A 21,618-nucleotide genomic window follows, 5' to 3' on the forward strand; every position below is an offset into this window, starting at 1 on the left:
AGAGAGAGAGGCGGATGGTTAGGCTCCTGCTTGTCAGGTAGTGAGTGTTTCCCTAGGTCTTAGTCTGAGAAAATGTAAGAATCCAGGATCTTGTTGGCTTCCAAACACAATGCAGAAAGGAATACGTCTGAATGATGGCCATGTAACCTACCTGGGGCTATTGGCAAAAAAAGATGGCACAAGAAGAGGTTATCTGAGCAAGAGAAGCTCAGATAACACAAAATGGCAAACGAAGTGGTTCGCTTTGCTGCAAAACCTTCTCTTCTACTTTGAGAACGACTCCAGTTCCAGACCCTCGGGATTGTACCTGTTGGAAGGCTGCGTGTGTGACCGGGCACCGTCTCCCAAGCCGTCCCTCTCAGGAAAGGAATCGCTGGAGAAACAGGTAAAGGAACTCAGGGGTGCAGGGCAGGAGGGGGTTGCGGAAAGAGTGGGGATACGTACCTCTGTGAGGGACCTGAGGGGCTTGCAGGTCCCGAGCGCAGAGCGATTCAATACATGTACGGACACACGCGCGTCTAATATTACAGGGGCAAAGGCTTCTTTCAAGCGGGGAGGTGCGCCCAAAGCACTTTAACTTTAGCCCCCCTCCCCCAGTCCGTTGGCTGAAGAAGGAAAGGATCTTCCACCTTCACCCTACTCCTTCACTTCATCCCCTCACCCTGCAGCCAAAGAGAAGACAGGTGTTGACTTCTCCACTGGTTGGGGAGGGAAAGAAGTGACAGAGAGAGAGACTGCAGGGGACCTCCTCTCCTAATTTCTGGGAGAGAGGGAAACATTTCTATTCCGACTTTTTTTCTCAGCGCCCCCCCCTTAAAAACCGGTGCTTGGGGGATTGGAAGTTATTTGAAGGGTAGGAGAAGAGGAAGAGCGAAGAAGAGAAATTAACCAACCCCCCTCCTCCCCCGGAGCGCCTGAGAGCGGAAGCCGGAGATGCCGAATCTGGACTGTGCCTCTTGCGCAGAGGACTGAGCCTAGAATAGTGCTATTCCTCTCGCCTCCACTCTCCCACCCCCACCCCACATTGATACCGCAGCCCCGGTGCTGCCAGGTCAGCTGAGTTCCCTAGCCCTCCCAAGCACAGACCACGATGGAGGGAAGTGAGGGAGAGGGGAGGTGGACTGGGAGACAGATTTGTTTTGGTTTTGGTTTTGGGGTTTTTTTGCAGCCCATAACGAGCGGGGCTGGGAGTGGGGGGGGGGAAGGGTGCTGGGGAACAGAGAAGGCATCTGATCGCGACGTGGGACTCCGCGCTTCCTGAGTGTTACCGTGAAGGGAGCTTTCCCGCCCCGCAGTGAGCTAGGCAGAAACAAAACTGGGATACAATAAGAGTCCCGGGCAAGAGATAGGTCGGGGAGGGCCGTTGCCCAGAGGCGAGCTCCCAAGGCACTAACGCAGCTCACTAAGGCTAAACCGCTGAAGCGGAGTCTGCAAGGGATTTGAGGGTCAGTCCTTTAGGTCCAGGGAAGTTGGGGTGAGCAGTGGACAGTGGCTATCCCCCACCCCCACCTCTGTCCTCTATCTCTCTTCCTACTGAGAAATCAGCGGGCTTTAATTACTCAGCTCCTTGCTACCCGACAGTGCCCTCAGATGGACACCGCGCCAAAGAGGCTCTGCTGCAGCGGAACCTGCCCCCCGCGGGCTCTAACCCCTCCTCCTGCTACCGCTACCGATGCCGCCGCTGCTGCCCTCGCCTTCCCTGAGTTGCATGGTTAATAGGACAACCAGGGCGGGGGATCGGGCGCGAGCGCTCCAGAGGAGCGCGCCAGGCCAAGGGGAAAGACTTGAACCCTAAACACATACACACACACACACACACACACACGTACGCACGCACGCACGCACTCCCCTTCACCTTCTCAGTTTTCCCTAGCCACCCCAATTACTCGTCCTCTGTCTTCAGCCCTTTATTTGCTTGTTACTTCCCCAAGCTTCAGCTATGGGGGTTGGGCTGGGTTCCACGCGACTGACTGAGAACACCCGTGCCCTGAAAACCACATCTTGGCTGATGATGACTGCTCTTCTCATGTCTCCGATTCACTGGACCTTAACTAACTCTCCATCATCTGCATTCTTTCCCCACCTCCGCCTCTGGTTCGTTGACAGGTTATAAAAGAATCATTTCTGAGTGTCTAGTTTCCTTGGGACCCCACGCGTTTTTTCCTGAGTCCTCCCCGCTTGGGTATGCCAGTAGGCCATAATTAATCCCGATTCCAACTTTGAGATAGGGTTGAAGTGAATATTATGAGGTGGGGGAGAATTTGTCACTTTTACTTCGTGGTGCTATATGGATCTCTAAAACTATTGATGTTAATATTCAATGGTGGGAGGGAAAATGCCAATAAATATTTTTACCCACTCAGTGTACTATAAAAAAATTCTCCTCCAAAATACACCAGTCCATTGTGTGAATTGATTTGCCTCAGAATTAGAAACTGGAAGGACTCTTAAGGATGATGCTATCCTACCCCTTTTCACAAGGTGAGGTAGTAGCATGGCTTAATTGGAAATAGCGGTGGAATTGCCCTCAGTACCAGGGTTAGATCTAGACTTGTCACTACCTGTGTGGGCTTGGGCAAGTCACTGAACTCTCTGAGCTGCTTCTAAAAAATGAGGGAGTTGTATGAAAAGGTCCCTTCCAGCTCTAAATCTTTATTCTTCTGAATTTATCAACTGAGGCCCAGAAAAGTGAAGAGACTTGACCCATGTCACTTAGTTAGAAACAGTAGTAGGATTAGCTCTTAGCTGTCCTCTGCTCCAGTCCAGTTTTCTTTCCACAAGACTCCACTGATTTGAGCTTAAAAATGAGGTGATGCCAAAAAAAAAAAAAGCCCATTCCAAAAGCTTGGTGGTATTTGTTGAGTATAATGAAGTATCAGGCTGCCCAGATTTTGCTCATTTGATAAGGTAGTGGAAGAAACTGAAAATTAGGGAGGTCTTAAGAGATAGCTTTAAAAGAACACTAAATTTGGAGCTAGGAGAACTGAATTCAAATCCCTAATCTGCCATTGTGGGACAATGCTTTTGTGCCTCAGTTTCCTCATCAGTGAAACGTTATTATATGATCTCTAAGGTTCTTTCCAGTTCCAGGTGCTATGATACTATGATCCTAACCATTGCATATACTTGGATTGTAGTGATAAGGTACACCTGATTTTCCTTGTTGAAGCACAGCATAGTGTTTCTGAAGGCATGATGGGGCAAGGCTGGGATGAAACCACAGCTCGGCACTAATAGAATTATCTGCTGACTGGGGAGACATGTCAAACACCTGTGGATTGGTCTAGATATATGTATTCACCCCAAATATCCCAGAGTTCTGTCCTAAAACACCAGGCACTTCTGATTAACCCAACACAGATGCAGAATGGGAGTGGGGTTCCTGCAGATTGGTTCAAACTGAGCTAAAAACATGATGGCCAAAGACTTCGGAGAACTGAAGACCTGAAATCTATTTCCTAAAACAAGGCTATGTTAGTCCTTGCCCCTCAACTCCTATAGCTTACTAGATACTACTCATTTGACTAATAGATTCGAATTTGGTTTTTAAACCTTTATTTTAATGACAGCCATACCTGGGTCTGTTAGCAAAAAGAGATGTTACAAGAAAAGTTCATCTGAACAAGAGGAGTTCAGACAACATAAAATGGAAAATGGAGTGGTTTGCTTTGCTGCAAAACATGTTCTACTCTGAAAAATGACCCTACTATTTTAATCATATGCCTACTGTTAAAATAACCAAACCAGGTTGACTATTTGCAAGCCAAATCCATTCAACAAACATTTATTAAGCACTTACTATGTGTAAGGCCTATGTTGCAATGACAAAGTTCCTGCCCTCAAGGAGCTTATATTCTACTGTAATCATCTCTTAGATGATAAATTCACAAACAGTTAATGAAGGTGATGCTTAGTCCAGGATATTTAGATCTGGATTTCCCCTCAATAGGGATTATCCTCTCTGAAAGTCTGAAATGTAACACTGTAACAACCATGGCCTTTCAACAGATTAAAAAACAACACTAGCAGAATAAAAATATAAACTTTAATTGCCATAGAATTCTGAACAAAAAGAGATTAACCATAATGTGACAAAAATCAGCTCAAACGAACACCAAGGGCAGCCTTAATGGGAAAAAGTCACAATGGAAAGAAGGATAGGCAGGCCCACCTTCTACCCTGGTGTTTATTTATTATATGAGACTCAGGTTTTTCAGTACCAACTAGCAATGATAGTTGCTAGCGCCCCTTTCTCCCAGCCCACCCCACACTGGGTGCCTCTCTCTGTGTCACTGGGCCATTGTCCCAAAGCATGGGACCCAAGGCAATCACTGCATAGAGCATTCCCTAGGGACAGTTCTGCTATTAGTGTTGAACTCTCTTTAATGTATTAAACAATAATTCTGAGATCCCAAAGGGAAAGTTAATTATTCAGTGAAATGAATAACTCAAGCCAGGCAACTAGCATGGAATACTGATTTTATTGGTTTCACTCTTTAAGTGCTTCTGAGGAGGGTATAGGCCAATGTATAAGAAAATGTGTGGCCTGGAAAATTTGAGACACTTATTTGTATGTAATCATCTCTTTGAAATATATTTTTGTGTGAAATGCTTAATTTTACTCATGTGCAGTTACTTCATCTTGTTTTTGTATTTCTTCCTAAAAAATATTCATTTGTGCCCCTTGCTCGTCAGCCTCCATCATATGTCATAACCTGAAGAGTAGACACAAAGTAAATATGCCACAAATTGACCTTTAACACCAATTCCTGCCACCACATTTGTGACTACCCACCTTAGTCTTTAACAATTTATTTTCAGATAGTACATAGAATTTGCTATCTCAACCTCAAAAATATGAAAGTGATAAAGAGGGGGAAACAATTAATATAGAGTCTTATATCCATTGGATATAAAATAAATGCAAGTTGACCTCATTCTACATAAGAGATTCATAAAAAGTTACATGTAAATCAGTCTTTTATAAATTGAATAATGTTTTAAATATACGTCAGGAACTTGCTGTTGGAAGGAATCTTGTGGTGAGACCTTTTGTAAAGCAAAGAATCCTTCTGATAAGTGACTCACTCTTGGAGGTAGTAGTGATGGAACCTATACAACGATAACAACAAAAGATCTGATTTAACCTACTATGTACTTTTCTGCAGCATTTTCTAGCTGTCAAAGGAAATGTGTGTGTGTGTATCTGTGTTAAATGGAAAATGCCTACCTATAGTCAAAGGAATTCAAGTTATGCTAAATATGTTGTTGTTGCTCAGTCATATCTGACTCTTCATTACTCCATTTGGGGTTTTCTCTGCAAAGATGCTGTAGTAGGTTGCCCTTTCCTTCTCCAGTTCATTTTACAGATGAGGAAACTGAGGTAAACAGGGTTAAGTGACTTGCCCAAGGTCACACAGTTAATAAGTGTCTGAGGCCAGATTTGACCTCAAAAAGATGAATTTTCCTGACTCCAGGTCCAGCACACTATCCACTGTGTCATTTAGCTGTCCCTTGCTAAATATGTGTCTTCAACTATGAATAAGGAGGCAATAGAGACCTTTGAAAATTTAATTCCAGTCAACAATACTAACTTAATCTTGCAAGGAGGAAGTGTAAGTATCACCAAATTTTTATCATTTTGGCAGCATATATTTCTGCCTCCACTCACTTCGTGATCAAATCCAGCCTTCATGTTACTGCTGAAACAATTTTTCTCATGTACAGGTCTGGTCATGTCATCCATCTGCTCAAAAAACTTCAATAGCTCCCTATTACTTACCAAGTAATATTTAAATTCTTTTTCTTGGCATTCCTAGCCCTACCTTTCTAGATTCGTTTCATATTAATGCCATCCAGGCTATCAATGCTCCATTCAAATTAAACTACTCTTTACCTTCTGACATTATACTACACTCTCCTATTTCCATACCTTTACTCATGCTATTTCCCTTGGAGTTCCTGCCATTCTTTCTTTGCCCACTGAATTCTTACTCATCTTTTAAAGACAAATTCAAATGTCACCACCTCCATGAAACCTTCTATGATACCCTACTCAGCAATGACTTGGATCTCAAATAGCACTTTGTTTTACAACTCTCAAATTAACTCACCATATGATATTGAGTATTAAGTTATTTTGTGTTTGTGTTTCATTGATTTCCCAGGCTGTAAGCTTCATGAGGACAGATATAACTAATATGTAAACTTTGAATCAATCCCAGCACCTATCACAGTGCTCTGCAGACAGTAGCATTTTTTAAAATGAGTGAATGAATGTATATTATTTCCTCCCTAGATTACTTAAAGAGGAGGGGAATTAACAGTAGATGAAATGATGGAGAAGTTGTTCCTTTTAAGTGTATCCTTTATTTCTGGAAGTTTGAGAGCTTGTATATTTTGAATACCAAGAATCTTAGGGATAAGAGCACCCAATAGTGCGTCCTACCTTCTGTCTGATACTGTTTCTCCCCAGGTCTATGGGAGTTTTGAGCTTCTGCCTAAATCAAGTTTCACCTCCTCTCTTTCATGCAAATAGCCAAGAACAGAATTCAGCCCACTGATGTTTATTAAGTGGCATTTGAGATACAGAGACGAAAGATACTCTAACTACATGACCAATGTCAAAATGTTTTCCTGAAGCTTTCTGTCAGAGTCAACTAGTTATGATCACAGAATTTTTAGAGTTAAAAGAGGTGTTAAAAATGACCAATTTTCTTGCCATTCTAGGGTCAGGAAAGTCACAACTTTTCTGCTAGGGCACTAAGAGGAGCTGAAGGCTTTTAGCAGTTGAGAAACAACAGAGCTTAACACTTAGCAAAAATAGTTAATATATATGAAGCACATAGGTTCTATGGGCTTCTGCCTTCCCCTGCCCTGATCCCACCCCTCTCCCTAGAAGCAGCCTTGTACTGGTGTCCTAAGGTCTCTGTTTCTCCCACCATGAAGTAGTTTCCACCCACCCCCAAGTGAAGAGACATTTTGTGCTACTTACTCCTAGTTTGCAGTATTTGTTATAAGTGGAAAAACTCGATATAGCTCTGTTCTCTTAGAAGAGAAAGGGGACTTTGCAGTGAAATAAGGAAAGCATTGTCTTAGCTTTGTGACCCTGGGCAAGTCAATTAACTCAGTTTGCCTTAATTTCCTTATTTGTAAAATGAGTTGGAGGCAGAACTGGCAAACCACTCCAACCAGTATCTTTGCTGAGAAAACTGCAAAAATGGGGTCATGAATTGTTGAACATGACTGAAAAACAACTGAACAAAAACAACAAAAGCAGTGAGAGACTGGATGGAATCCTGCTCTGTCATTTATTTACTATGTATTTATTACTTACGTGGGCACATCGCTTCTCTCTTCTAAACCTCAGTTTCCACTTCTCTAAAATGGGAGGGGGTAGAGAATGAGGAAAAAAGCTCTAAATAAGTTTGGTTGATGGAGTCAATGTGAAAACAATGGCATTTTTAAAGGTGCTTGCATAAACTTGATCCCCAGTTTATTCAGTTCTTGGTATTATTTGGGGGACACAGTGTACCGTTAGTCAACAGGATCCCACCACAATTAGAACCCCAGGTTAAAACTCAATTTCAAAGGATCAATCTCCCAAATCAATAGAAATAAAAGTTGAAACATTAGATATTAGGTAAGTTCCATGTCACTGAGACTGAGTTTATACACAACAGCTGGATAAATTGGCTTTCGACTGAATCATTTTTCTGCAACCTTATCAACTCATTTCTTCAGAACTGATGTTATGATCATTCAATTGCTTGGAATTTAAAAACAGCATTTTTTCATTCTATTTGGTACACATTAATAGTCAGGACATTCACAGACTCCCAGTTTATATGGACACTATTGCCATCAAATTGATATTTTTCTCTAATAATGTTGTCTCCATTAGGGATTATTAGAATATCAAAATTGAATTAAGTTTTGAAAAGTAAAAATTGTTCCCAAGGCCAAATAGGACTTTAGCACATTTTTAATGTTCTGTGAGTTCTTTAAAGAAAACAGTAAATCAGCAAATAGTTATTGAGTACCTAAAATTCACAAGGTATTGTCAAATGAATGAATGAATGAGCAAAAAATTATTAAGGATTATTATATTTCTAAGCACTGTGCTAAACACTAGGGTTGGAAATACAAAATTAAAGACTCCCTATGCTAGTGCTGGATATGCAGAAACAAAAATGTAATAGTCCCTATCCTCAAGGAGCTTATATTCAATGGGTACTCAGCTAAGTAACTACAAAGGGAACTTGAGGAAGGACAACATTAATAGCTGAGGAAATCAGGGAAGGTTTTATAGAGGAAATGGCACCAGAGAGTCCTTGATGAAGTTAAGGATTATGGGAATAAGAAATTAGTAAGTGCTTTCTACACCTGGCAGGATAGCTTATGCAAGTGAATGAAGTAGAAGTTGAGGGGAGATTGAAATGCCAAGATGGGGGACAGCTAGTCCAGTCTGGCTGAAATGTAGAGCATGTAGAGGGAAGAAATGTGAAAGATAGCTGGAAAAACAGATTGGAGCCAGGCTATGGCAGCCTTTCTTCAAATGCCAGGCTGGGTAGTTTGATTTTAGTTTAAGCAGGGATTCTTAACATAGTGTGTCTAAACTTTAAAAAAAAATGACAACTGTATTTCAATGTAATTGGTTTCCTTTATAATCCTATGCATTTTATTTTATGCATTTAAAAACATTATTCTGAACAAAGGCTACAGGCTTCACCAGACTGCCAAAGGCATCCAGGACACACATACACACAAAGTTAAGAACTCCTGGTCTAAAACCAATAGGGAGTTATTAACAGGTATTTGAGCAAGTGACATGGCACAGACCTCAGCAGATGAGTTAAAGATGAATCAGAAAGGAGAGAGAATGGAACCAGGGAGTAATGAAAGTATGGCAAGGAGGTGTCACCAAAGGACAGAAATTACAATAAAGAAAATGTAGGATTGATGAAAAGAAAAACCTTCTGGTAATTGGTGTTATCTAAAAGTAGAACAGACTGCCATAGGAGATAGTTGGTTCCCTACCACTGGAAGAATTCAAGCAAAGGTTGAATGATCACTTGTTAGATATCTTGTAAGTAGGATTCTTTACTTGAGTATGGGTTGGACCAGGTCACTCCTGATAGGTCTTCCAATTCTGAAATTCTGTGATTGCTGTGATTATTGACAAGGCTTAAAAACTGATTGGATATGGAAATGATTGAAGGATAGGGAAAAGACAAGGATGATGCTGAGGTTATGAATTTCAGGGATTGTTGGTGCCTTCATCAGCAATCATTTATGTAGTACTTTAAAGTTTGGAAAGTGTTTTCCAAAGTTTTCATCATTTAATCCTCACAACAACCCGGTGAGGCAGATGCACATTTTACAGTTGAGGAAACTGAGGTGGACAAGGGTTAAGTGACTTGTCCAGATGACCCAGGAGAAAAGAATGAGGCTGATCACTCTGCACAGCCCTTCCTCATTTAAATCCAATTCATTTGTAAGTCAAGATAACCTCTTTCCTGATGTCATGGTCCTCTTTGAGAAAGAAGGACAAACAACAACTCTTTAACAAGTCCCCACAAGTATACTTCCCATAGATAATCAGCCAATAACCTCAAGTGGCTTTTAGAAAAGAGTATTTACTAAGCAGAATAATTGCTACAAAACATTCCTCTCAAATAGGGGGAGGCAGAGCACCATGTACACATATACAGTCCCTTAGGAGATGGGTCTAAAACATAGTAAAATGAGAGTGAGACACCTGTGTAGAGATTGCAAAGGGATAGCTTGCAGTTCCTGGTTACTAGAAATCCTTTTTTCCCTTTGTTGGGTACTAATGAGGTTCCATAGCTCTCTGATAGACAATGAGTGTCTTTGTAGGGCCCATAGTCAGGATTTCTCTTTATCACAAGCAGTCATGAGCCCTGAAATTGCTACCATCCCCAGGTAGCATCTTTCCATAACCATCTATAGGTACTGCTCTGTCATTGGCCTTTATCTTTCTGGCAGTCACTCTTACTAGCTACAATGGACTTTACTGCTGATTCCAGGAGCTAGTGGGACTTCTGATGAGATATTAGGATCTCCTAAACTCTCACGATCACTGGGGACAGGGAGTGTAGAAATACTCTCTCATCTCCCTAAGAAATTTTCTCTCCAAACTTGACTAGAGTCCATTTGCCACTAGATTGGCCTTCTATTGGACTTTGTGATTCTGAAGTTGCTTGCTATTTTATATATATAAGCCCAGGGCTATGTCTGATTCTTTCACCTAATAAAATATTTCCTTTATGGTATCATTTGTCTTTATCCAATGACCAAATCATTTTTTCCCTCTCAAACAGGTTAAGAACTTGTTCACACTTACCTTATACTTTTGATTGACTGACTGAACTATGTGGGACTTCTGTTGTTGTTCAGTTATTTTTCAGTTATATCTGACTCTTTACGACCCCATTTGGGGTTTTCCTGGCAAAGATACTGAAGTGGTTTGCCATTCTTTCTCCACCTCATTTTATAGATGATGAAGTTGAGATAAGTAGGGTTTAGTAGCTTCTTTGGGGTAACACAGCTAGTGTCTGAAGCCAGATTTGAATTCAGGAAGAGGAGTCTTCTTGACTCCAGACCTAGCACTCTACCCACTGTGCCACCTAGTTACCCTATCTGGGACTTCTGGAGTTAGATTAATTGGAATCAAAACCCTACATGCATTCTTACAATTGTATGATACTCTTCTGGAACTAGTTAAATTTTTAGTGCAAGCTCATAAATTGGTAAATGCTATGAATCAGGGCTTAATTTATTATTTTGTTAATTGTCTAGACTGAGAAAGTGTTAGGAAAAATGTTAATGAAGCAAATTAAACTTAGAAGTTTGTCCAGTGGAGAGTTGATTGTCAAACATTTATCAGAACACCCCTGGATATGAGCCAGAAATTGTAAAATTAGTAAGAAAGAGATCTTTTTAGTGACTTAGTTATGCTTCAATTCTGCCCCATCCCTGTCATTCATTTAGAGCTGGAAGGGACCCTCAGAACTCATCTAGGCCAATTCCCTCATTTTGTAGATGAGTAAACCAAGATCCAGAGAAAATAAATAATTTGCTCAAAGTTACACAACTCATCACCATTAAGGTGACAACAGAAAAGTCAAGTCATTTACACTATCTAGCTAAATTCGAGCAGGTCACTTAATCTTTCTGAGATTTTGTTTCCCCAATTACAAAGAGATTTGAATCCAGATCCTTATAAGCCATCTCTGGTGCTCCTTCTACTAATTTCCAGGCTACTTCTTTATAATTATGAAGTATGTTGGCTCTATAGCATCACATTCATGACATTAAAATTATGCACACAAAAAATTAAGGGAAAATAAACTTATTGGCCAATTTGGTAGCTAAACAATATTGGTAATTCACCATGATTTCAACATGGGCACAGAAAAAAGCAGAAGTTTGTATGTCAGGCAATCACACTGGCCTGTTTTTTCCAGTCTTATATCTGATTTACACACACCAGCTGGGTCTGCCCAAGAGCACATGTATATAACTATAACTATAACAATTGCAATAGTAAGCTTCTTCCATTGCTTGTCTTATTTTTTTTAAAGCTGGTTTTCTAGTGGTTAGATTTATCTGGATTTAGCTAATGGTGGCAATGGAACCAAATTAAGGGGACTAATCTTCCCTTAATATAACCTTTCAGGAGAATCCTCCTGGGGCATTAATTAGGTTTTCTATCATGTCATCTGGAGTACAGACAAACCAAGTGGAGAGAGAGTGACACTAAAGATGAAAAGACTTCAGTTTCATTGCCATAATGGCATTAGATTTTGGTTTTAGTCCCAGCCCCATCATTTCCTAGCTGTGGAACCTTGGATCAGTCACCTAACTTCTCCAGGCATCATTCTCCCCATCTATAAATGGAAGGGATTGGACTAAATTATTGCTAAGAATCCCTCAAGATTTAACATTTAAGATTCTCTAATTTACTTCTAGTTTTGCCTCAAAATGCCTTGAGAAATTTGTGTAACATTTCTGTGTCTAAATCTCCCCATTTGTCCAACGACTACATATTTCCTCTAGCTATTTCAAGGAATAAATGTCAGGCTTAATGGCCTAACTTCTATAAAGTACTTGGAGATTATTAGGGAAAAAAAGACATGAAGTTTTCTTGTAGACTCATTTATCTCCCACATTCTCTGTTCCTAATTTACACATACACACATGAATCATAGAATTTCAGAGTTGTAGTCTAGAATCGTAAAATATCTGAGCTGGAAGGGATATTTAAAGATCACATAGTCCAACCCTGACAAGATCAAAGGATCATCCACCTAGGCCTGGAACGGACCTCTCTTGCTTTACAAATGAGGTAACAGATTCACATGGGGTGAAGGGTATTCTGCAAAGTCATGTGGCAAGCAAGCAGCAGAGCCAAGACTAGAACCTAATTCTTCTGACTCCTAATATAATGCTTATTCCACTCCAACAATCTTTCATTAAATTTGTTTGATAAGCATTCAGTAAATGTTTGCTTTGTATCAGATGTTGTGCTAGGCACTGGGGGAGAATACAACAAAAATGAAATAGACTCTGCCCTCAAAGAGCTTACATTTCATTTAGGGAAAAACATCATGAACACAAACAAGTACGTATAGGTCCCATTTATTGTTAATAATTTAATCTTGTGACATGGTCAAGTGTATTTGAATTCTTTGAAGTTATAATTATTGGAAATACAGTAATTGTTGATAGTATAGTAATGACACTAAAAGACTGAAGGTCTTGTAATTCTATTTATCAAAGAGCAAAAGAACTGGGATTGCAGACAAAAATAACTTACCCAGCAAAGTTAAGTATAATCCTGAACCAAAAAAAAAATGGACATTCAATAAATTGACAGACTTTCAGAATTTTGTTGCAAAAAGACCAGAACTTAATAGAAAATTTTATATACAAAATCCAGGAGAAATATAAGGTAAACATCAAAGACCAATTACAAGAGATTCAATAGGGACAAACTGTTTACTTTTTATAAGTGGAAATGTAAAGCATATGCTTAGGATTGTCATTAGTTATTGGGTAGTTAAAAAAAAAGATTGGGGAAGAGCTGAGTGTGATGTGGTGATTCTAGCAAAATTGTATAGGAAAAGGTAAAAAGAGCAATTATCCCATACAAATGAGGCATGAAAGGAAGAACTGGTACAGAGGAATCAGATGGGGGTGGAGGACTGGTAGTACCAGAACCTACTCTCATCAGATCTGGGTTAAAGAAAACAACATATATATCTACAAGAGATAAAAGTTTTCTAAATTTATAAAGAAAGAAGAAGGTGAGTGTACAGGAGAAGTGGGGGTGGTATAGAAGGGTGTGTAGGTTATGATTTAGGAGGGTAGGGGAAGAAGAAAAGGGAGCAACCCTGAGAGGAGTGAGTAGAACAAGAAAAAGGGGGGTAAGGGGAGAAGATAAGGGAGAGATTCTTTAAAAGAGTGTGGAATATGGAGGTAATGGTTAGAAGTAAATTAGAGGAGGCATATGGTAAAAAGACAGGGTGAGAAGGACAATAATGAGGAGAAATAAAATGGAAGGAAATACACAAATAATAATTATAGCTTTGAATGTGAATGGGATGAATTCACCATAAAACAGGAATGGATAGCAGAATGGATTAAAAATCAGAATCCTAATTAATTAATTGATTAAAAAAAAGACTATCAGAATCCAACAACATGCTGCTTACAAGAAATACATTTAAAAATGAGAGATACAACACAGAGTTAAAATAAAAGGCTGGAGTAGAATGTAGTATGCCTCAGCAAAGGCAAAAAAAAAAAAGCAGAGGTAGCAATAATGCTATCAGACAAAGTCAAAGCTAAAATAGATTTAATTAAAAGAGATAAAAAGGTAAACTACATTATAATAAAAGGTACTATAGATAATGAAGCAATATCAATACTAAACTTACATGCATCAAATACAAATAGCATTTAAATTTTTAAAAGAAAAGCTAAATGAATTACGATGGAAATAGTAGTACTATAATAATGGGGGACTTTAATCTTCCCCTCTCAGAACTAGACAAATGTAACCCAAAAATAAATAAGAAAGAAATTAAAGATGTGAATAGTATTTTAGATAAGCCAACTATGATAGATATCTGGAGAGAATTGAATGGAAATAGAAAGGAATACACTTTTTTCTCAGTGGTACATGGTACCTTCATAAAGGTTGACCATATATTAGGGCACAAAAATTTTATAGCTAAAACCAGAAAAGTAGAAATAGTAAACACTTCCTTTACAAATGCAACAAAAATTATATTTAATGAAGGACCATAGAAACATAGGGAAAAAAACTAATTGGAGACTAAATAACCTAATCTTAAAGAAAGTGTGGCTTAAAGAACAAATACTAGAAACAATCAGTAATTTAATTAAAGAAAATGACAATAATGAAACAATATATCAAAACCTATGGGATACAGCAAAAGCAGTAATCAGAGGAAATTTATATCTCTAAGTGCTTACATCAATAACAAAAAAGAGAAAGAGCAGAGCAATGAACTGGGTATGCAATTTAAAAAACTAGAAAAAGCACAAATTTAAAATCCTCAATTAAATACTAAATTGGAAATCCTCAAAATTAAAAGTGAAATTAATAAAATTGAGTGTAAGACAACCATTGAATTAATAAATAAAACTAGGAGTTGTTATTTTTTAAAAAATCAATAAAATAGATGAACCATTGGTTACTATGATTTTTTTAAAAAATATAAAACCAAATTACTAGTATCAAAAATGAATGAGATGAATATGCCACTAAATAAGATGAAGTCAAAGCAGTTATTTTGCCCAATTGTCTGCCAATAAATTTAACAACTTAAGTGAAATGAAAGAATATATACCAAAATACAAACTCCTCAGATTGACAGAAGAAGAAATGGAATATCTAAATAGACCTATTTTACAAAAAAGAAATTGAACAGGCCATAAATGAGCTTCCTAAGAAAAAAACTACCGGGACCAAATGGATTTACAGGTAAATTTTATAAAACACTTAAAAACCAACTAATTCCAATATTGAATAAACTATTCAAAATAATAGGCAAAGAAAGGGTCCTTTTATGAAACAAATATGATACTGATACCTAAACCAAGAAAAGTAAAAACAGAAAAAGAAAAGTATAGACCAATTTCATTAATGAATATGGATGCAAAAATCCTAAATAAAATACTAGCTAAAAGATTGCAACAATATATTGCAAAGATTATACATTATGACCAAGTGGGATTCATACCAGGAATGCAGGGATGTTTTAACATAAGGAAAACTATTAACATAATTGATTATTTAAAGAATAAAAGTAGCAAAAATCATATGATGACATCAATAGATGCAGAAAAAGCATTTGATAAAGTACAACACTCATTTCTATTAAAAAACACTTGAAAGTATAGGCATAAGTGGACTTTTCCTTAAATTGATAAGAAGCATTTACCTAAAACCATTAGCAAGTATTATTTGTAATGGGAATAAGCTAGAAGCCTTCCCAGTAAGATCAGGTGTGAAACAAGGATGCCTGCTATCACCAATATTATTCAACATTGTATTGGAAATCCTAGCAATAGCAATAAGAGAAGAAAAAGAAATAGAAGGAATCAGAACAGGAAATGAAGTAATAAAACCACCTCTTTTTGCAGATGATATAATGATATATTGGAAAATCCTAAAGACTCAACTAAAAAGTTAGTTGAAATAATTAATAATTTTAGCAAAGTAGCAGGATATAAAGTAAACCCACATAAATCATCACATTACCATGTATTACTACATATTACCAACAGGATCCTGCAGGAAGAGATAGCTAGAGATACCCCATTTTAAATGGCTATAGACAGTATAAAATACCTGGGAATACACCTACCAAAACATACCCAGGATCTGTATGAACAAAACTATAAAAAAAAAACTTTATACACAAATAAAATCAGATTTAAATAAATGGAGAAATGTTAATTATTCATGGGTAGGCAGGGCCAATATAATAAAATGTAATTTTACAAAAAAACAATCTATATATTTAATGCCATCCCAATTAAATTGCCAAAAAAATTATTTTATGGAGCTAGAAAAAATAATAACAAAATTTATTTGGAAGAACAAAAGATCAAGAATATCAAAGGAACTAATGGAAAAATGTAAAGGAAGGAGGTTTAGCAGTACCAGATATTAAACTATATTATAAGGCAGTAATTATCAAAATCATCTGGTACTGGCTAAGAAATAGAAAGGTAGATCAGTGGAAAAGAGTAGACATACAATCTACAGCAGTAAACAAATATAGTTACCCAGTGCTTGACAGGTGTAAAGACTTAAGTTTGGGGGATATGAATTCATTATTTGGTAAAAAATTGTTGGGAAAGATGAAAAGGAGTCTGGGGGAAAGTGGGCATAGACCAATATCATACACCATTTACCAAGATAAGGTCAAATGGATACAAGACCTAGCCATAAAGGGAGATATTTTTTAAAAATTTGAAAAACATGGAACATGTCACCTATCAGAACTATGGATAGGCGAACAATTTATGAAGAAACAAGAGATAGAGAGTGTTGTGAGATACAAAATGCATAATATTTATGACATTAAATGAAAAAGATTTTGTACAAATAAAATAAACGAAACCAAGATCAGAAGGAAAGCAAAAAACTAAAAAGGGAAATTTCATAGACAGTTTCCTTAGATAAAGGTCTCATCTCAAATATATAAAGAACTTTGTCAAATCTATAAGAGTGTGAGTTATTCCCCAATTGAAGGATGTTTAAAGGATATAAACAGGCAGTTTTCCAATGAAGAAATCAAAACAATTTATAGCCACATAAAAATGCTCTAAATCAATATTGATTAGAGAAATGCAAATTAAAACAACCTTGAAACATCATTTTACACCTACTAGAATGGCTTAAATGATAGAATAGGAAAGTGACAAATGTTGGAGGGGATATGGAAAAGTGGGATCTTAATTCATTGTTGGTGGATCTGTGAGCTGATCCAACCATTTTAGAAAGAGATTTGGAATTATTCCCAAAGAGTTATTAAACTGCCTATACCCTTTGACTCAGCAATACCCACTATTAGGTCTTTTTTCCAAGATGATTAGGAAAAATGGAAAAGAACCTACATATTCTAAAATATTTTAGCAGCTCTCTTTGTGGTGGCAAAGAAATGGAAATTGTGGGGATGCCCATCAATTGGGGAACGGCTAAATGAATTGTGATATATGCTCATGATGAAGTATTACTCTGCTATAAGAAATGATGAGCTCAATGATTTTAGAAAAGCACAGAGACCTCCATGAAATAATGAAGAATGAAATGAGCAGAACCAATAGAACATTATATACAGTAACAGTAGCATTTTTTAAGAACAACTTTGAGCAACAAAGTCATTCTGACTATTACAAATACCCAAATTAACCTCAAAGATCCTATAAAGGAAGACGTTATTTGAATCCAGAAAGGAATAATGCTGTGGTATAGGAAATGATGATCTGGTTGATTTAGAAAAACATGGAAAGAGTTGGACTTATGAAGGAAGATGCTATCCATCTTCAGAGAAACAGATAGATAGGAGGAAATAAGCACAGTATGGTCTTACATATATGTGTATGAGTGTATATGTGTATATATATGTCTGTTTATAGATAGCTATGTATATGTATATATATATCCACATTTAATTGTAGCCTTCTTGGAGGGGGAAGGAGAGGAAAAAATAAAGTAAAAAGTGCACAGCAGAGAACAAAAGAAAACCAACAAGGAAACAAAGAAAAGCTGGGCAGCTTTGAAAATAATGTATAGTATTTATTATATAGGTTTTCATGAAATGCAAACTTATTGTTTTATATTGAATCCTCTTTTGCGGTCTTCTGCATACATGGCAACGCTTTTTATCTTTTCTCATTTTGTATTTAAGTATAAAATTTTTAAAAATTTTTTAAAAAAGTAATTGGGTCCAACTCAGTGGAAATATGCAGTGTAAATTGGAAATATTTGGACATTATTTGTCCACTTCTTGGGATTTATTATTCACACTAATTGGTACCTAGCTGTGCTGTAAATAGATATACATATATATATATATATATATATATATATAATATATACACATATATATGAACTAAATACTATATATATGAACTAAATACAAAGTTTACATATGCAGTGAGAAGTAGATCATTGAATAGTATTTAAAATATCTAAGGTGAAATGAAATGGAACTTTTTTTAACAGAGAAGTGAACCCTTTTTTAGGAGTAATTTGGTACAATAGAAGCAATGTCAGATTTGGAGTCAAAGGATCTGGGTTCAAATTCTGGTTCTGCTATGTATTATCTATTTGATCTTGGACATATCATCCCCAAGCCTCAGTTCTTTCATCTGTAAAATGAGGGAATTACACTAGATGATCTCTAAGATCCTTATGGTTCTAACTCTATGACAATTTTTAGAGGAAATGTAAAGACCAGTTCCCTGACTTCAATGAATTTAAAGTCTAGTTTGGGATATACAGTATTTATTGAATGATTTTAATGCTTACAAGGCCAAATATAAATGAATCCAAATAACATAAGCTAAATAAAAGTACCCAAGGGTGCAGGAAATGAAAAAAATAATTATAATGATGAAAGATTTCTCAAGAAAGATATCCTGAAGGAAGTAAATATTGATTAAAGTTTGGAGAGTGGGAAGGAAATGGGCACTGGTGACTTTTAAGTCTACCTCCAGGTGAGAGCTCAAGAACAATGAGGTCTTAGTATATGTTTTCATCCCCTTTATTCTTCCTTCTGCCACCTTCTGCCATTAACAAGTCAGGAATGTCTGGTCACAGACGGTGCCAAAGATGTAATACCATGCAATCACAGCAGCCATAACTTTCCTCTCTGGCAGTAGCTGCTAAAAATAGTAGGGAGATTCAGTTCTGAATAGGACACGGTACTGTGGAAAAAATATTGTATCTAGAATCAGAGGTTCAGTCTTTTTTTAGTTGTATACAACTCTTCATGACCCATGTGAGGTATTATTGGCAAAGATGGCATGGTTTGCCATTTCCTTCTCCAGCTCATTTTACAGGTGAGGAAACTGAGGCAGAGTTAAGTGACTTATCCAAGGTCACATAGTAAGTGTCTGAGGTCAGATTTGAACTCAGGAAGATGAGTCTTTCTGATTGGGCCTGGCACTCTGTCCACTGCACCACCTAGCTGCCCTAGAGTCAAAGTAATTGTATTCACTCTTCTACTCATTTTGTGAGACCTTGGGCAAATCACTTAAGTTCTTTAGGCCTCAGTTTCTTCACCTGCAAAATGAGAGTGTTGGATTAAATAAACTCTAAGATCCATTCTAGTTCTAAATCTATTACCTTTTGAAACTATTGCAAATCAGTGATTAAATCCCAACAAAATATAAAGATAAATAACAATAACTGATATTTATTTATACAGTACTTTCAAATTTGCAAAGCATTTTACCTATGACATTTCCTTTGAGACTCTTGACCCCATGAGACATTATTATCCCCATTTTATAAAGGAAGAAACTGAGGCTCAATGAGGTTCAGTGATTTGCCCATGTTCATAGTTAATATGTATCAGAGTCAGGATATGAATTCAGTCAGGTCTTCCTAACAAAAAGTCCAGCAACCTATGCACTAGTTACACTATACACAGACAATAAATGTAAAAGATCAGCTGCCTTTTCACGTGGGCTGAAGTGAAAGGAAGGTGTCCGAATGCCAGTGGATTCATGAAAACCCTTCTGGTGAGGGGCTAAGGGCTACTGGGATTGAGCCTTTTATCTCAACCTGCAAAGAGAGTAAGAAGATGGTCTTCCAGAGAGAGAGTCCAAGAGAGAGAGAAAGAAGACAAGACAGGACAGACAAGATGAGAAAAATCTGAAGGGCTTTCTAGAGCAGACGTTCCTAGCCTTCCCTGAATTTGCTTTATTTACTTATATATTTGTTTACTTATTTATTTTATATGTTTGTTTGTTTTTGCATATTATTATATTTATAAAATATATTTAAATACATTATCAATGCCATTAATAATTAATGGCACAGTTTATTGTAAATATGTATATCAAATACAGTTATTTGTATGTATTAACTGTATTTCAATATAATTTGTTTCATTTATGATTTTATATATTTTGTTTTATGCTTTTAAAAACATGATTCTGTCCATTGGCTTTATTAGATATCCAAAGGGGTCCATGACACAAACAAGGTTAAGAAAGCCAAGCTTAACTCTCATCATCACAATTACTAACCACAGTTCTGGAGGATTCATGTTGAAACAGGCTACCCACCTCCAGATAAAGAAGTGATGGACTCAGAGTGCAGAATGAGTCATATTTTTTTTCTGGATGTGGCCAATGCTGGATTTTGTTTTGCTTGAATTTGGCTCTACATGTTTGTAACAGGGATTTGGTTTTTATTGCTTTCTCAGTTGTGGGAGGAGGTGGGAGAAAAGGAGGATCTTTATTTGGGGGGAAAAAGTTCTTAATTTTTTTTTATTTAATTAAAATATTTATTTATATTTTAATTTGGAAAAAAATTTAAACCCTCTGTCCTAGAGGGTTAGTAAGAGTAGGATAAAGTCAAGTTGGGGGGGTGGGAAGAAGGAGAAAGAGTGAGGGGAAAGGCTGGAAGAAGAAATACAGTTGTGCCAGGGGCTCAAGCATCTTTAGTTCACCCCTGCCTCAGTTAAACCTGCTACAACATGAGGACCAGATGCTGTAAATACGCTGCAAGAACCCTCTGGCCCTCCAGGACACTCCTAGATTCAAGAAGAGGTTGAAACACTTCCTAAATTTGAAAAGTGCAACAAGTCCCTGGTTTCTGAGATTTATCATGAGTGAAGATTCCAAGACTACAAAATCCAAGAATGGTAGAATCTGAAAGGCTCTTAGTGATCCCAGGATTTTGAGCTAAAAGAGACTTTAGAGATTGTCCAGTCCAAGTCCACTTCATTTTACAGATGAGGAAACTGAGACCCAGAGAGGTGAGGTGACTTCTTGACTAAGGTCACATAGCTAGTAAGTGGTAAAGCCCAAGGCCTCTTGACTCCCAGGGAAGGATTCTTTATATTACATTGACATAAAACACCTCTCACGAGCATAGAAAGATTCTTGATCTCAAGAGTACTCCCCAGGAAACAGGGGTGACCAGCTGAAGCAGATTCCCTTGCCCCAAAACAATTCACATTATTATAACTAAGAAGAAAAAAAATAAAAAAGAAGGGGATTCTTGATGGAGCTGCTAGTGATAGCACATGAAGCACACATTGAGAGAGACTATATTTGGATACAGTCCTTGGCAGACTTCACCTCAGGCACTTCATACTTCAAAAGTGATATTCAGTAAATCATCCTTGAGAGTGTGGAATGTGAAGTACCTGAGCCAGTGGAGTTTCCCTCAAATAAACAGGAAAAATACTCCAAAGTCAAGAACACCATGGTGATGTGGAAGTCAGATTGGCATGGCACACCATGATCATTAGTGTCCAGCTCCTCCCAGATGCCATCATAAACACTAGGGGTGGAGCTACAGGATCCTCCCCT

At 37.5% G+C, this 21,618-nt stretch overlaps 1 protein-coding gene across 1 annotated transcript in view; it reads left to right on the top strand.

Moving 5' to 3' along the window:
- The first annotated feature begins 109 nt into the window (after positions 1 to 109).
- The window catches only part of RASGRF1 (Ras protein specific guanine nucleotide releasing factor 1), a 201,742-nt gene continuing 180,233 nt past the window's right edge, over positions 110 to 21,618 (top strand). The window contains exon 1 of the mRNA XM_027851440.1: positions 110 to 385. Coding sequence (XP_027707241.1) covers positions 110 to 385 — 276 coding nt within the window. The remainder of the gene's footprint in view (positions 386 to 21,618) is intronic.

The sequence above is a fragment of the Vombatus ursinus genome, unplaced genomic scaffold (genome assembly GCF_900497805.2).
Source record: "Vombatus ursinus unplaced genomic scaffold, bare-nosed wombat genome assembly UNPS02009205.1, whole genome shotgun sequence".
In the NCBI taxonomy this organism is placed as follows: Eukaryota; Metazoa; Chordata; class Mammalia; order Diprotodontia; family Vombatidae; genus Vombatus; species Vombatus ursinus.